General features: G+C 38.8%; 1 protein-coding gene across 1 annotated transcript; it reads left to right on the forward strand.

Annotated features, from left to right (window-relative positions):
- The first annotated feature begins 1,848 nt into the window (after positions 1–1,848).
- On the forward strand, positions 1,849–18,300 carry LOC122061115 (10 kDa chaperonin, mitochondrial-like). Its single transcript, XM_042624303.1, has 3 exons — positions 1,849–2,034; positions 2,882–3,021; positions 17,996–18,300. Exons 1-3 carry the CDS (start codon positions 1,930–1,932, stop codon positions 18,042–18,044), a joined length of 294 nt encoding a protein of 97 aa, XP_042480237.1. The 5' UTR covers positions 1,849–1,929; the 3' UTR covers positions 18,045–18,300.
- The last annotated feature ends 245 nt before the right edge of the window (positions 18,301–18,545 follow it).

An 18,545-nucleotide genomic window follows, 5' to 3' on the forward strand; every position in this document is an offset into this window, starting at 1 on the left:
CTTGTTCGTTAAGGACTTCGTCATGTAGATGCTTTAAAGTTTTGCCTATAACTGCGGTGCAGATTCAATACCCACAACATATTGTAGCGCATCATCAGAAAGATTCAATCAAATAGCACTTACCGCCTTTTCCTCCATCTCCTCCCAATCTTCGTCAGTAATTTTTTACAGGTTTCTTCAACTTTCCCAATAATTTTTTCACCAAACCCTGTTGTATCAGAAGATCCTTCATCCTTTGACTCCAGAGAGTGAAATTGTTCTTCCCATTGAACCGCTTGATATCATACTTGATATTTGATCCCTTCCCTATCATCATGATAGGAAACCCTAGAACGAAAACCTAGAGCTCTTATACTAATTTGTAGAAACACAACCCTAAAACGATGCAGAAAATAATGGAAAAACAGAACAAACAATGCACATGGATTTTACGAGGTTCGGCAAGGTTGCCTACATCCCCCGTGAGATGAGATCCTGCTTCACTATCAATGGAGAATAGGGTTATAGCTCCTCACACCTCTCAGTATTGCTTGTATTACAGAGAAAAAAAACCCTCGCTACAAATATATAGCGAAAAAATCATAATCCAAAAAGTACACAATTGCCCTCAAATAAAAAATTCGAGTAGGGGGCTGTGCCCCCTTACACCAGTTGCTATGCAGGGGTCCTCCTGCCCCCTTGCAACCCCCATGGCCCGCTAACCAGCTAGTGGGACCGCCGTCCTGCCTGTCGAAGTGCTGCACCAGTACTCCCTAGATTAAACTCTGATGGAATACAAGATATCATACACCAACAACTTTCCAGGTGGAAAGTCATTGCAACGGCTCGCGACCTCAGTTTCCACCCAACCCCAACCTTGCTACCATCGCCCCACACCTATGCATAACCCAGCTTACAATCTTAGTCCCCACCGGCCGATGCTATCTCATACCTGACCAGCATCCGTCTGCAACTTCCTCACCTACTTTGGATGTCTACAACTCCCCCATCTTGCTACCATCGCTCCACATCGTAGTGCAAATAACCAACAATGAGAATTCATTTTAGAAGGAGAATTTCTATGATCTGAGACCTGAAATGGAAGAATTCATTCCATATGGAGAATTTCTTAGGAATATGAAAAGGTGAAGAAGGAAAAGGATTGCAGAGATATGAAAAGAAATAGTTCAACATAAGCAATAACCACATTACAAGAGAAATATTATACTTTTTTTTGGGTGCTTTCTATTGAATGTATTTCTTTGTAGAGAGGAAAATAAGTGGGACATAAATTAATTACACATGATTGACAATATCGCAACTGATGTAGACTCCACCTTCTCATGGCACATGCATGGCGGTTCAGTTCCAGAAACTCGAGAGTCTCGCCACTTATCGCAACTCAATGGAATTCTTCCAACGATTTACTGATTTCAATGCCGAATCAACAATCGTCTTTTCCACCGATTCAAGGTCATGATTATTCTTTAACTCTTACCATAACTTTTTTCCTTCATCTCAGCCGTGTAACCACCATCGGCAAAGCCATGGCCCCAATGAGGAGTTGTAGAAACCTAGCCCTCTCTTTCTTCATTCCTCTGTTCTCTCTCCATCTCTCTCTCTCTCTCACAATTAAGTGCCAATCAAACAAGGTTGGGATGGGAAATCTAATTTTCCTCAAATTTTACTTTCCTTGCTTTTAACCCTACTAACATGTGGGACCTAGTAGTCAAAGATTCCCACCCCACACTGAACTTCTAAAATAACCGGGCCTGACAGATTTATCCAAAAAAAAAAAAAAACTGTAACAGAACCCTAACCAGCAAGGGTATTAGAGTAATTTGATCACCCATAAACCCTCCTTAAACCCTACAACCCAACAAACGAGACATTCAGGTGAGGAGGTTCTATTCAATTTGGGTTCACCGTCTCCCGAGTCCGGAAGCTCCCATGGCAAAGCGCTTGATCCCAGCTCTGAATCGTATCTTGGTGGAGAAAATCGTTCCTCCATCCAAAACGAGTGCAGGAATTTTACTCCCCGAGAAGACCAACATGGTCAGAATCCCAAGTCTTAACAGTTTCTGCTTCTAGATTGTTCTTATCTTGTGTATTGTTTTACTGTTTCTGATATTTTCTGCTTCTGGGTGTTGTTTTGTTTGGAAAATTTCATCTGGGTTTTTAACATTTACACTTTTTCTCCCCATGATGTTAGGGTTTGTGATGAAATTGAACCGACTATGATGAATTCGTTTTAATTCGTGACTTAGCTTCTCGGTTGTCTTCGTTCTGCAATGTATTAAGTTATTAGAAAACTCCGGCGACTTTTGGTTCTGGATATTGTTTTAATTCTGGAAACATTAGGGCCCGTTTTATAACGTTTTGCAGAAACATAATTTAAGGTGTTTGGTAAGTCATGTTTCTGGAAGTCGATAGTAACCAGCAAAAGAATGGCGTTTCCAGAAATGGCTACTTGTGTTGCCTGGTTCGTTTCTTGAACCATAAATAGATAGAAATTTCAATTTCTATTTCAGAAAACAAGTGAAACCAAACAGTTTTATCAGCCGCCTTTTGTTCCATTTCTACCGTTTTTGTCCAGAAACGGCAGAAATGCATTTCTTGAAATGTTATCAAATGGGCCCTAGATCTATGTTTCATCTTAGTTTTTCTGTTTCTTCTGCTTTTACCTCTTTTGGGTGAATTTGGTAGAACTTAATAGTAGTAGAGGCTGGAATTCGGTCTCAAACTTCGGGACTTTCTTGTTTATCGGGTAGCCTTTGTTGTTTTTGTTACTTCTTTGTCTTTAAAGTAGTGTTGTAGTTCTTACTTGGTTTGGGCGTGTAGTTTTGTCTGAAGACACCAATTTGTGTGTGATGATCTATATCTTTTCCGGTGCTTCAATCAGCTGAACTCTGGTAAAGTTGTTGAGGTGGGTCCTGGAGCTCGCGATAGAGATGGGAAGCTTATTCCTGTTGCTGTAAAGGAGGGAGACACTGTACTATTACCTGAATATGGAGGAACAACAGTAAAACTTGGTGATAAAGAGTGAGTGTAGCTTTTCCTTTCCAAGTTAAACTTCCCCAATTTTCCTGAATTTGTGTTTTCTAGTTTTGAGGTGTATCTTCAGGAATGTCTTGCATTATACACATTTTGGGTTCAGTCCTATTTCCTATTTGTGCATCAATGTTTTGTTTAACTATGCATGAACTCATTGCTTCATCTGGAATTTTTTATTGACTATATTTGCCCTGCAAATTGGCTGACTATTGGTTGTATATTGATAGTCATTGTGGCAGGTTAATTATCAAATAGAAAAAGATGGAAAACCATGTTTTCTCTGGAATAAGACCTTCTATTAGCTTCTAGGTGACACAAGACATTGGATGGGTCCTGGTGACATCAGCAAGGTGGCCAAGAAGTCTGGATGCCTAGGCATCACCTAGACAACTATGACTGAAGTCTGCCTTTGCAATTTATGGATTGCATACTTCTAGATTGATTTAATTTGATCTTTTGATTCAAATGGTCCTTGGAATTAACTGAATTGATTGTACGTTGGATAGCCATTGGGGGTATAATAAAGTTTGAGTTCTAATATGGATCCTTTGCGAAGGTGATATTTTTTTTCTTTCTCTTGACTAAGCCCCTTTTGCCCAGGGTTTGTATTAGCATTCTGAAATGAGAATTAAAGATCCTTTATCATGTGGTATTTATACCATTGTGACATAAGTGATCTTGTTTCTTTTGTCCTTGGAGAAGTATTGGCGATTCTTTTGATTGTTTCACGTTGCAACCTTTTCTTGTCAACATGATGGAGCGATTTTAAGAAAGGCTGATGAGTGGTTGGAGTTAAGAGGTTTTCCTTTTTGAATGTATTTAGTTTTTGTTTTTGGCTATAATTGTTCCAACTGCAGTGTTTTCTACACTTCCTCCTGACTATTTGTTTTACGTCCCTGTAATCTGTGGACAGATCATGAGTGTCTTGTGTAGGTATGTCAGACACTGCGAAGCCCAAATTTTATGTTGTGCTGTTGGGTAAATTTAATTGATTATTTGTGACAAATCTCGACAGTGTTTCATCACCATTTTTGGAAATATCAAAGTATCCTTAACTTTCTTGATGCTTAGATTGGGATACTTGTCAAGTGGATATCTTGTTCTGATTTTGTTGCATGGAAACTGCCACATTTAACTAGGTGAGCTAGATATTCTGTGGCCAAAGAACATCTCATTTATTTGAAAACCAAGGTCTAGTAATTGTGTAGTGGAATTATAGGCGAGAGAATGGATTTGTTGTTCGTGAAGGCACATCTGTTTTGTAAACCAGAAAATAATGAGAGGGTCATGGATTATATGAATGGAGCTTTCCTCACAGCGGAATGGATCGGGTTGTACTATGCGTCGATCCGCACAAACAATTACGATCCGAAGCTTAGCAACAGTTTCGTTAGGAAAAGTTCCACCCTCCAAATCCAATGATAACAATGGAGATCCTTGAAGACACAAACTCTCAATTGGGATAGACATAAGAGAATAGGGAGAGAGATAGAGCTTTTGAGATTAGGTTAAAAACTTGTTTTGTTATGGCCAAACCTCTTTATTTATTGAGTTTTGGCCAGCTAGGGTTCCTAATCCTAGTGGGTCTATAATTACCTCAAGTGGACAACCCACGAATGAATTAGGTTAAGATCCAGTTCGGTTAACATCTCCCACTCGTCCACGCAGGACGGACATACTTAATTGTCTATTCTAGAAGTCTCTCTGCTATAGGTGTCTCATCATAAATGGAGCATGCAACGTACTAACGAAATATTATGTTAGGAGCATATATCAAGCTTCTATTTAATCAACATAGTAGATCACTCACAAACAATCTGGGGTATCCTAAACAATCCAACTACATCAAATCTAGCACTCTCGATCCCTCATGATGTGCAGTGCTGACCTAAAAAAGGTAATGTGTTCATGACTACGTCGAAACACAAATATGACAAGTCGCTCGGGCAATGAGCCACAAAACAAGGGTGTAATTTCGAATAATTTTCTCTTAGCCCATATTTCAACTCGACTAATCCCAACCGCTTTTCCAATTGTGTCATGTTGGACCACATCATCTATGATCCTAAGGAGCACGCCAAAGTAGCGTCATATAGCATCTCTTCATGACATGGTCTCAAGGAGAGGATATCCGTAGGATAAACTTAGTTTGATTCAAGTGGCTCATAGTGATGAAGAAGGGATCCATTCAATCACTCATAAACGATTGTAACAAAGAAAACCACATGAGTTTGGGCTCAGCAGCTTTGTCAAGTGCCTAACCCGAAATTTAGCCTAGTCGCCCGCACGACACTTATCTAAAGTCTCACACTCGACTATAAGTAGGCTACACTGAGATGTGGGATCTCTTTGTTCGATCATAGATTGGTCTCATCTTAGCTCTAACTAAGGCATCACTTAGTTTAAAAGCTATATGTTCATCTTACTCATTATTTCTAAGTGTCAAGATGAATTTGGCTTATCTTGCTTGTTGGTTCCAAGCGCTAAGGTTAATCACCCGTGTGATTGGATCGATTCAAGCTTAATGACATATTTACAAAATAAAATGTGTACACACGTAAATCACCCAAAAGAAGTATATGTTTTATATATAAATCAATGAGTGATAACAATAATGTCTAAAGAAATGTCAGAACTCAAAAAACAAATCATCCATGTCGAAGTCCTAGATTCTTAACATGAGTAAGGAAAACGTCCCGAGCAATAGGCTTGGTTAATGGATCAGCCACCATGCTACTCGTGGAGATATACTTCAAGACAACTTCTCTTTGTGCAACTATGTCTCTGTTTGAGATTTAAAAGTGACCGCAAGCGTACGAATCAGTGTAGCTACAGGTCGAACACAAGGAGAGCAACCACTTTATTTTTAGTTTCTTTTAGTAATGGCAAAGTGTATCGATTAATTATGGTGATCTATTTCTAACTACCGCTCTAAAACAAATGCATCTAAAAGCGTCATAACCAACACATCTAGGAATTTAAATACTTCAAACAACACAGATAAAAAGTATATAGCTGAAAGTGCTGAAATAAAAAGCAATAAAGTAAAGGTAAAAGAAAAAATGCTGAGCTAAAATAAAGTAATAGTGCAAACGCATCGTCTGGCCAAGAACCTTGGGAGAAAGGGAAAACAATAAAGTAAAACTAAAATTAAAAACCTAAGCTAAGAATGAATGAGTAGCAAGAAAAGGGAATGAGAGGGGGGATGAGAAGACTTATGAAGAATCCTACCTTCCTAAACTTCAGTACTTGAATTAAACTTGATTGTTTATTGTTTGATTTGAAATACTACTAGCCCTAAAAACCAGATCTGGAATGAACCAAATCTGAAATTGCTAGGCCTGGAGAAGACAAATCTGAACTTAAAAACTTATGCTCCACACTTGGTTCTTGTTACTTAGAACTAGAAAGTAAATGTACAACTGAATACCATGAACAATAATCATAAAAAAAACTTGCATTCATTAAATGAAAATCCATTACATAGGTGCTTAAACCAAAAAGTAAGAAGAAGAACTAGAGAAAACCTAGAGAAAAGAAAACCCTAAAAGAGTAGTGCGCCCTCTCCCCTCTTGGATGATTTTTATTTATAGGGAATAGGGGAGAGAGAGTCCAACGGTTTGGTTTGTGATGAGGTGAAGGGTAGGAGAGAAAAGAGAAGTATGGAAAGGAGATAGGGGAGAGAGTCCAACGATTTAGGTTTCTTAATTGGGGGGAAACTCAAATCGGTTTATAGGATCTTTTGAGATCAATAGTGATGAGGTGGAGGGGAGAGGAGAGAAAGGGAGAGAATCGTAGGAGAGAGGAGAGTCTCCTAAGATTTTTTTTCCTATTTTTTCTCTTTATTTTCTTTTCTCTCTTCTATCTTGTGCAAAAACCATCTTGGACGATTTTCCTCTTTGCTTTGCACGATTTTAGGCTATCTTCTATTTGAGTTGGAAATTCCGTCCATGCCCCTTGTGTTAGGTGGAAAACGGGAGAGAAAATCTTCACAAAATCTCCAAAATAGAGAGAATCACCCAAGGGGGAGGAGAGAGAGTGTAGCGCCAAAGTGTGTGGGTCCCTCCATCTTTGTTGACTTCTTGGAATGTCTTTTGTACCCTTGGGACAACTACAGAAGGGCTGGGCCTGCATCTCGGTTATGTTCTGCTCCATTATTCTTTTTCTGACAAAAAGAATAATCACTTGTACGGGTGTCAAAACGAATGTGTACTTTTAATGCAACACGTCTATCTTGCTCAAAATTTCGTCCTCTTCGCAACCATTAAAAGAAATAGGACCTCTTTACATGTAAAATTGGAGATATGACGCCCGATACTCTTTAAGACTTTTAAAATACAAAACCCGCAAAAAGAGAGTCAAACCCAAGGTAGCTCCATTCTAAGTACATAAAAATGCATGCTTATATCCTAAGATTTCAGACATAAATGTGCTCATTAGTCTCAAAAGTAGTGATATCTGATGTCTATGTGCTTGGTTTTTTATGGACTTGGGGTCCTTAGCAAATGCCAAGGCTGTTGTACGATTATTGTGTAAAGCATCGCATCTCCTGAATGAGCGGTAATGTCAAGGGACTATAGGAACTTAAGCAAACGGCTTCCTGAACGGCTGTTGACGTCGCGATGTACTCGGACTCCATCGTGGATAGGGCGATGCTGGTCTGTTTCTTGTTGCTCTAAGATACAGCCTCACCTACTTAGACAAATGTATATCTCGAACTAGATTTGTGCTCGTCTCTATCACTAGCCCAGTCAGCATCACTGTAGCCTTGATCTCAAATGCAAACCACTGGGAGAGGATGGGATCAATAGTCCCACTAAGGTATCAAAAGATTCTTTTCATTGCTTGCCAATGACCTGGTCCTGGGTTATTCTGGTAACGATTAGCTATGCCAATTGCGAAGCATATTTTTTGATGCGTGCAATCATTGCGTATATCAGATTATCCATTGCTGTTGCATAGGGTACTTTAGACATTTGATTCTTCTCCTTAATAGTTTTAGGGCACTAGTTAAGCCTCAAAGAACACACCTTGTCCATGGGAGTTCCAATGGGTTTAGATTTGCCCATGTGGAATCATTCAAGGATCTTTTTTATGTAAGTTTTTTAAGATAAATTAATAAAAAATAAAAATCCTAAAGTGATTTCTCACAATCTTAATGCCTAACACAGAGTTGGCTTCACCCATGTCCATCTTAAAAGTAGAGAACAACCACTTTTTAGTCGCGACAATCATCTCTATGTCATTCCTAGCCAACAACATGTCATTAATATGCAAGGATAGAATAAGAAAACTTCCCTGGGACTATTTCACATATACCCAGTGGTCTTCTTCAATTATTTCAAAACTAATAGAGGTATTACATATTGACATGATGAAATCTAAAGTATCACTGCCTAAGCGATTGCTGGAGGCCATATATAGAATGTTTGAGATGACAAACTTTGCGCTCTTGTCCTTCAACCTTAAAACCCACTGATTGATCCATAAAGATTTCCTCATCTAGTTCTTCATTGAGAAATGCAGTTTTAACATCCATTTGAAAGAATTCCAAATTCAGTTTTACGACAAAGGGTCTAATGAGGTGAATTGAGGCAATTCTTACCACAGGGGAGAAAGTCTCAACATAGTGTACACCCTCCTTTTGGGTATAACCCTTCACCACAAAGCATGCCTTATACTTGTTAATTGAACAGTCTGCCTTGCGTTTGACCTTTAGAACCTATTTGTTCCTAATGGTCTTAGGCCCAAGAGGTAGTCTAACTAATTCCCTTGGTTCTTACTTCTTATTCATAGAACTCAGTTCATCCTCCATAACAGTTTTCCACTTATCCTTAGTGTGGAGAGCGCCTCTGGCAAAGAAGTGAGTTTATCCTCATCCTTTGGAATACAAATGAGGGCTTTTCCGTCAATCTCAAAACGACGAGGAATGTGCCCACGAGTGCTCCTACGCGTGAGGAAATCTTAATGATTGTCTAGTGGCACACTCCCACTAGTTAGTACATTCCTACTAGGCTGATGCTCAGTCTCACTGAGACGCTTTTCTCGTCCTCTATCTCCAAGAGGTCGAGATTCCTACTGGCATCATTAATGTGAGGAAAGACTGTCTCAATAAAGTCAACATCGCGTGACTCTATCTTAATCATTCCTCTATGAGGGTGTTCACCGCACATAATGTAACCCTTTGAGTTGTGTGTTTCCAAGCTCTAGGGCCAAGCTTCCCAAACTTATGGGAGGTACCGTGAATGTAACTTGCTGATCTCCATGGTCGTATATGCCCCAAGTTGGGTTCTGCGCCCGTTCATAAATCATAAGGGGTTGAAGGAATTAATTATGAAGGCACCTGATTAAGGATGTAAGCTGCAGTCAAAAGAACATTTCCTCAGAAAGATACTGGGAGGTTGACTTGTTCCATCATCGACCTAATCATCTAAGAGTTTCCTCCTCTCCGCTATGCCATTTTGTTGCGGACTATAAGGAACGATCAACTGCATGTAAATCCCTTTCTCACACAGTTCTGTAAACTAGCCAGATAGATACTCGTGTCCCGATCAATGTGTAGAGTTTTTAAGCTCTTGCTTAACTGATTCTCAACCTCTGCCACGAATCGTTTGAGGCAATCTAATGCCTCTTAGTAGTAAGCGTTCATATACACACAATCGTGTCACGAATAATCATCAATAAATGTGAGAAAATAATAGGTGCCATGGTGTGCCTTTACATTTATTGGTTTACAAATGTTTGAGTGGTCAAGTTTTAGAGGTTGGGTAGCTCAGATTGTCTCTCCAAAAGGCTTCCGATGAGCCTTACCAGTTAGACAACTCGCACATAGGGTGGTCGACTTTAGCGAGTGAGCCTAAAATGCCTTCTCTAGCTAACTTAGCTATCCTATTGCGCCCTGTGTCCTAGTTTAGCATGCCAAGTAATTGATTTAGAATTATCCCATTAACTACATAAGAAATAAATGAAGCATAATCAATTAAATCTAATTTAAAAAATCCATCAATTAAGGATCCACGTTCAACTATCGTACCACCTAAATAAAATTCTAAAGTGCAACTGTCAATATGGAAAGAATACCCTAAAGGTAATTATGGAGAAATTGAAAGTAGATTATGCTGAATATTTGGTGCGTAAAACACTTCGTGAAGAAGCAAGGTGCGCCCAATACGCATCTTGAGCTGATGAGTACCAACTTCTCGAACAGCCTCACCAATGTCGTTTCCCATTAACACATTCTGTGATCCAGCTAAAACTCTACGGTGATTTATAAAACCCCCTCGATATTGCGCTATGTGTTTTGTTGCTCAGGTATCCACAAGCCAATTAAATTATGTATGGGTAACTAAAGCATGGATATAGATAAATGTACAGAGAGGGATAGAAATAATACCTTCTTCGGCTCAGTGCAATCACAAGCAAAGTGCCCCCATCTTCTGGTAGTTATAGCATTTGTCCTTGGATAAATCCTTCTTTCTGCCATGCTTGCCTTTTTTGCACTTGAAGGGCTTGCCTTCTTTCGATGTTTGGTTATGAGCCTTAACCTGATTTCCTAGGTTGTCTTGTCTTTTGTGCTTAGGACTTACGTTTGCCTTCCTGGGCAACTAGGGCAATAACACGGTTCGCCTCTTGGTGCTCAGCCTCAAGTTCCACATGTTGTGCAACGTCAGTAAAATTTTAACGCTGTTATTGTGTGTGACAATGAGCTTTACGGGCCTCCAGGAATCAGGTAGTGTCTTGATGACAGATTAAACTTGCGGTTTGTTAGTAAAGGTGGTCACAACATCTTTTAGCTTCTGAATCATGACCTTGACCACCCTAAGGTGTTCGTTCTTACATAGTGTGCTTAGGGTCCGTCTTATACATTTCAAACTTCAAGGTTATACCCCATAACCTTGTAGTAGATGTACCTTCGAAGTTAATTTTCAGCTGGTCCCACATGGACACAGCCATGATGCATTTCTCATAATCACCAATCAGATCATTATGCATACACTTAACATAATAAAACATGCACTACGATCCTTTTTCACCCATTGATTGTAGGCTTCTATATCACAACCGTTCTGAGCGGTAGTAACCTCCGCACATTTGTCCATAACAATGGTCAAATACTCCAGGTAAATTATCTTGATTATTTAACCACTACTATTGAGAACCGCGAAGGGTACTACAGCTCAGCATTGTCGTGGTATGGAAGCCTACAATTAGTGGGTGAAAAAGGATCCTAGTGCGTGTTTTATTATGTTAAACGCTATGTACAATGATCTGATTGGTGATTATGAGAAGTGCATTATGGCTGTGTTTATGTGGGACTAGCTGAAAATTGATTTTAAAGGTACATCTACTACAAGGATAAGGGGTGTGGCCTTGAAGTTTGAGATTTATAAGATGGACCATAAGCATACTATGCAAGAATGAACACCTTAGAGTGGTCAAGGTCATGATTCGGAAGCTAAAAGATGCTGGGACCACCTTTGCTAACAAACAACAGGTTTAATTTTTCATCTGGACACTACCCGATTCCTGGAGCCCCATAAAGCTCGTTCTCATACACAATGATAGCGTTAAAATTTTGTTGACGTTGTACAACATGTGGAACTTGAGGCAGAGCTCCAAGAGACGAACCATGTTACTGCCTTAGTTGCCCAGGGAGGCAAGTGTAAGTCTTATGCACAAAAGACAGGGCAACCTAGGAAATCAAGGTAGTGCTCAGAACCAAACATCAAAAGAGGGCAAGCCCTACAAGTGCAAAAGAGGCAAGCATGACGGAAAGAAGGATTTATCCAAGGTCAAATGCTATAACTGCCAAAAGATAGGGCACTTCGCTCGTGGTTGCACTGAGCCAAAGAATGTGCCATTTCTATCACTCTCTCTGTACATTTGTTTGAACCCGTGTTTTGGTTGCCCATACACAATCTGATTGGCTTGTTAATACATGAGCAACAAAACACATAGTGTGAGATCGAGGGGGTTTTATAGATTATTGTAGAGTTCCAACTAGATCCCAGAATGTGTTCATGGGGAATGGCACTAGTGAGGCAGTTCGAGGAGTTGGTACTTATCAGCTCAAGATGCGTATTGGGCGCAACTTGCTACTTTATGACGTGCTTTACACACCAAATATTCAGCATAATCTACTTTCAGTTTCTCCATTATAACCTTTAGGATATTCTTTCCATATTGACGGTTGCACTTTAGAATTTTATTTTAGTGATATTATAGTTGGATGTGGATCTTTAAGTGATGGATTTTTTAAATTAGATTTAATTGATTTTGCTTTATCTATTTCTTATACAGTTAATACATGTGATAATTCTAAATATGTTACCTGACATGCTAGATTCGGACATATAGGGTGAGACGGGATGGCTAGGTTAGCTAAAGAAGGCCTTTTAGGCTCACTCGTTAAAGTTAATTTCTCTATGTGTGGGCTATCTAGTTGGTAAGGCTCATCGGAAGCTTTTTGGAAAGGCAGTCTGAGCTACCCAGCCTCTAAAGCTTGTCCACTCAAACGTTTGCAGACCTATAAATGCAAATGCACACTATGGCACCTTTTATTTTCTCACATTCATTGATGATTATTCGCGATATGGTTATGTGTATCTGATCGCTCCTTGCTAAGAGGCATTAGATTGTCTCATACTATGTGGTAGAGGTTGAGAATCAGTTAAGCAAGAGCTTACAATTCCTTATACTCCGCAACAAAATGGCGTAGTGGAGAGGAGGAATAGGACACTTTTGGATATGGTTAGGTCGATGATGGCATAAGTCAACCTCCCAATATCTTTCTGAGGGGATGATATTTTAACTGCAGCCTATATCCTTAATTAGGTGCCTTCACAATCAGTAACTTCAACCTCCTATGAGTTATGGAAGGGCGCATAACCCAACTTGGGGCATATACGATCATGGGGTTTAGCAAGTTACGTTCACAATACCTCTCATAAGTTTGGGAAGCTTGGCCCTAGAGCTTGGAAACACATCTTTGTAAGATATTCTAACAGCTCAAAGGGTTACGTTATGTATGGTGAACACCCTAATGGAGGAATGACTAAGATAGAGTCACACGGAGTCGACTTTATTGAGACAGCCTTTCCTAGCATTAGTGACTACATCTCTCATAGATGTGTACTTGGCGCACCTTCTTCTTCATGACGTACTTTACGCACCAGATATTCAGCAGGGTATTGATTTATGTTTTGTATTTTTCCTTGTGGATTATTTGTATGGCTACAGCCTTTATTTGGCTAGTGACATTGTAAATATGGTCAATTATATATCCACAGATAAAGGGGGAGGAGGAGGTCATGAAGGGGGAATAACATCTATGCAACCATATATAGAGATGTAGTTTACTGTTCCATGCTTGCTTTCCTGATCTTATTGAAGTTTCTAGTATATGACATGCGGTTGACGGGAATTCAGAGCTAAGTATTGTGACAATCATTAGATGGGCCACAAACCAAGGTTCGTGTACTCTGATGATGCCAAAGTTGGGGTAGTAAAAGTTTTGCTTACATTTCAGACCGTCTGATACATGTAGAAATTTTTAGTCGATTAGAAGATGAATTAGTTGTTTTTGTGGGTGGGACAGTATTTAGTGGTGTATTTGTGTTGGAGTCTTGTATTTGGGTTTAGCTATGGGTTGCAGAACCAGTTTGGTTTGGTTGGTTTAGGCTTGGTTTAGTCCAGATCAGAACTTTTTTTGGTTGATTTAGTTTACTACAGAACCAGTTTCCTGTTCACATGAGTTTACACCACAATGGTACACATGGAACTTCCTAATTCATCTCTGTTTTGTTTTTCTTTATTTTCCTTTTTTTAAGTCTGATTCTGTCCAATTGTGGTTAAGGTTAGTTATAAATATATATGGCAAGAGAACAGATGAGCAGGCTGGTGTGCAGACCAATGGGAGGCTGCATGGAGGCATCTTCAGCTCATGGGCATTGGGGGGGGGGCCGCGGAGTCTTTTTGCGCCTGCCTCTGTCTAGGCATAGGCACACACAAGCGGGTAGCTTTCTTTTTCCCAAATATATAATAAGAGGCCCAACCTTGATAAGATCAAATGAATGGAATTAATTAAGTTTGTTGTGACAGTAAGGTTGTTGCCTCTCTCCTCTCATCTGTCTTCTAAAATCACTGTTCATTTTATTGTTCACTATCCCCAGAAGAGCCCCTTATTACCATCTTCCCTAGCAGATTGAGTAGTTCTCTTCCATCAACCTGAAACCCACCACTAATGGATCCATCTCACTGATTTGCATCAGCATGGTATTGGAGCGAAACCTGGCCGTGGACACCATGAATCCTACTCTTTTATTTTTCTATTCGCCCAAAAATTCAAATTGTGTAAGAGAACATGCAAAAGGTTGAAGCGAATTTCGAAGAAACTCGGTGACAATGCATGGAATTGAGAAACAATTGCTGGTCACATCCGAATATCCGATTGTATGGAATCTTCCTTCGGTAAACTGATCTCATTCATTGAGTAATGGTGGAAAAGAAAAAAGACGACCCATCAATGATGGAAGACCAAGTAGCTCCAGTTATGGTTGAAGAACCATCTGTGGAGTAAATATACTGGTTGGTCTTTTGATAAAATCAGTCGAATTTGTGCTTCCACATTGCAATTTCAACAATGGACCTCTTATCACCGATATCTTACCATTGGATCATGGTCTGTTCACTGATTTAGTTAGGTTAGAGAGATGGTTTCTTATTGTGCATTGAAGATCCTCCCGTTTTACCAAACTCAAATGGAGATTTTTTTCAAACAAGAAGGGAATAATGTAGGACCAGTTTGGTTTGGTTTGTTTAGGCTGGTTTGTTACAGACTTGTCGGTTTGATTTGGTTTATTATAGAACCAGTTTACTGTTCATGTGTATAGTAACACATGACCAGCCTTGTGTGGAATTTTCTAGTTTCCTTAAGACCAGGATTTGTGGCGACTTGTATGGAGAGTTATTACAGCTTGCGTTTATTTGAGTTTCTGATATCTAGGAACCTAATCTCCAGTCCAGACATGGATTCCATTGGGTTATTTCAGTTATTACTCCTTTTTAGATTAATTGCTTGTGTCAGCTGAGGAAACTCCCAAGCAGTTGGTTACAATTGAGATTAGCTTCCTGGGTAGCATAGGTTGTTTCTTTATAATTGTCGTTCCTAGTTAGATCTGCAGATGGGAGATTTTAGAGTCCTTTTCTGTTTTGGTTCCTTTTATTTAGTGCCCTAAACTATCCAGGCACACATGGAGTCCCTAATTTATCTCTGTTTTTTGTTTTTATTAATTTTCCTTTTTTAAGTCTGATTCTGTCCAATCTTGGTCAAGGTTAGATATAAATATATTGTGAGATACCCAACCTCCATACCATCGAATGTATGGAATTGATTTAGTTTATTGTGATAGTAAGTTTGTTGTTCTCTCTCTCTCTCATCTTTCTTCTAAAAGTACTGTTCATGTTACTGTTCACGAGTATTATTCACAATCCCGGTCCCTGGAGTCGCCCCTTATCTCCCCTTCTTCCCTAGCAGATTGAGTAGTTTTCTTCCATTGATCTGAAACCCACCACCAGAAGATCTGTCTCTCTGATCTGCATCAGGTTGTTCAAGTGTCTTTAGTACATCTGTATCACCTAGTATAAGGAGATCAGGAGAAATTTTAACAGAGAATAGTCTCTTTAGGAGAATGGCTTTCCTCAAAGAACTAATTTTATCTTGCTTTCTCTCATTGTGAATTCTACAAAGTACGTAGGGGTGTCAATGGGCCGGTTTGGGCTGGGTATTTTAAAACCCTTTCCCAACCCTAAGGTCTCTGAACTCAACCCAAGCCCAACCCAAGCCCAGCCCAGCCCAAGCCCAGCCCAAGCTGGCTCGGGCCTGAAATTCTCAACCCTAGCCCGCCTTATGGACTGAAATCTCAGCCTAGGCCCTGTTTGGGCTCAGGGCGGGTTAGGGCGGGTTCAGGCCGACGAGGCTTTTTTGACACCCCTAAAAGTACGTATCACCATCTGAATGTTTCTTGATCTGATGATTTTTTTGTCCATAATTTAGGCTAACTGAAGGAAAATTTGCATAATTTTTGGTAAATCTTAAGTCTTTGATTCAGGAAACATTTTCTCATAATTTCTCCATGATATAGAAAAGATTCTTGACTGTCTAATGTAGAACAATCAAATGCTAACCCTAATTACGAGAATAGGGTAATTTGTGCTTGCTGGTTTCTATACTGATAGAACAAAATTCAGATTTAGAAATTTGAATTAGTTAAGGATTCTAGTAAAGAACCATAATTAGGGATTTTAAAGGACAAATGAGAAGTAGACATAGAATCATACACCAAACTGAGTTCTGTCAAGGACATAATTAGTAATCAATAATAGGGGCAGAAATAGGGGTTTGGTAGAAATTCATGAACGTTCAAAATACTGATATTTTATTAAATAAAATAATAAAGAACCTGATATACTATTAGCCACCAGATTTTGATCAAGTACACTGTAGGATCTGATCTATCAATTAATAACAGAATTGATTTTTTTCTACTAATTATTAAGGCGCAATTGTATCTGGTTTCAGGTTTCAGTGAAACAAAACAGGTATTCAGGTAAGCAGATTAGGAATTAAATCCTATGGAGTCTGATCACTGGATCGCAGAAAAACAAGTATGAATTATTTGATTTCAGAACCAGCAGATATGTAACTGAAAGAAATGTAATTAACCAGACATTGACTGATGGAAGAAATCAAAAACCAAATGAAGATCTTGGAAGTACTGATGCAGATAAGTCATCACTTAATGGGCTTATTTTATTGCAAATAAGCCTTGGGTTGGGTTATGTATGTGTTGGGCCTTTGATCCTAAGGGTTTTCTTTGTAATGGGCCCCACTTTAATGGGCCTAAAATATGAGTAAAAAGTAAGAAAACGAGATTTAATTCATTAGTTTAGTTTAATCTGTTTATAGAGTCCTGTTTTGAGTCTATTATTTATTATTTCAGTTTCCAAGTGAGTTTATGTTTTCCAATTAGTTAATGATTGGGTTGGGCCTTTCTTTTTTAGTGTTTGAGTCAGTTTTGAGTCTTCTACATACGTTTGTAAGGGACTACAGTATTGAACACTAATTTGATTGAATGAAAAAAAGAAAGCTTTGTGCTGGAAACTGTGAGATGCAGTGCCGTGAGAGATAGCTTGGGTGAGATGCCCTAGGGAAGAGAGAGATACTCGACCTAATCTATTCCCCTACCCCCATTCTTCCCTTTATTCTCTTATTTCTGTTTTGTTCATACTATCTGTCCCTAAATCTGATTTTTATTGAATTTACTAAAGATCCTACCTGGGATTGGATCACTTGTGACCCAATCTTACATTAAGTATGGAATCATAAGTTATAATCTAATGCCTAAACAGAATTTTTTTTTTTCTCTTTAAAAAAGTATGGTTTCAATGCTGGGTGTTATCTCCTATTTATAGATTCAATCATAATATTCCTCTTCCAAACATGACTTTATGACTGAAATGAAAATAACAATACAGTTCCTAATTCTAGACTTGTAATTTAAATCCTAATGCTAATGAACTCTTTCAAAGATTTAAAACTAGCTGTTATTCTTGAACTTGATGAATGATACCACTAAATGGGTTGGCCGAGTACAATGATAAACACAAGACTTAAGTGCTCCAACGCTCTTATAACCATTAAGGCCTTAACCCTAAAAACAAGGTCCATAACCATTGTAACAAAGCCTGGCCTTTTGTGAAGAGGGATATACCTTTCACAAGGCCTTCTGATCCCAAATCTGTTTACTTGCCTGCATCGTTGTTATTTCAGAAACATTCATTTATCGGCAATGTCTTATGACTCTTATGGTTTCAAATAATTTTCTGGTGATGCGCTTTTGTAGTTGTCACGCTTTAAATTGCCCATAAATTGTGATGCTAATATTCTTGGAAACTCTTGCAGGTATCAGCTGTTTAGAGATGATGATATACTGGGGACACTGCATGATTAATGTATCTTATAGAATGTGACTGGGTTACGAAATTTTTTTATGGTGGGTCCTGTCAGAATGAGGGAGTTTTAAGCATGCAGAACAGCAGAAGAGTTGAATTGGGGGTTGCATTTAACGAGTCATGGTCTGGTTTCAATTTTATGAAAATAAATACCATAAGTCATATTATTGCATAAACAGATTTTATGAAATTGAAGCATTTCTCTTGGATGCATTCTTAATTCTAATCAAATATTTTTGCATTGATGTTTGATAAGTTAATGTTCCAAACATGAAATGCATGCATCAACTGCAAGTTGTGTAATATCTTCCTTTTTTTTTTTGGGGGGGGTGGATTTTTATTAGTTTGGAAACATTAATTTTCATTCTATGCTTCTGAATTGTTTAAAGCAAGGTTTTTATTTAGATTAAAATAAAAACATTGACTGACTTTTTGCTTGTGGCATTTGCGTTAAGTTGGTGTTCAGTTTTAACAGCATCTTTGGGGACTGTATGTGGTAA

The sequence above is a fragment of the Macadamia integrifolia genome, chromosome 14 (assembly GCF_013358625.1).
Source record: "Macadamia integrifolia cultivar HAES 741 chromosome 14, SCU_Mint_v3, whole genome shotgun sequence".
Classification (NCBI taxonomy): domain Eukaryota; kingdom Viridiplantae; phylum Streptophyta; class Magnoliopsida; order Proteales; family Proteaceae; genus Macadamia; species Macadamia integrifolia.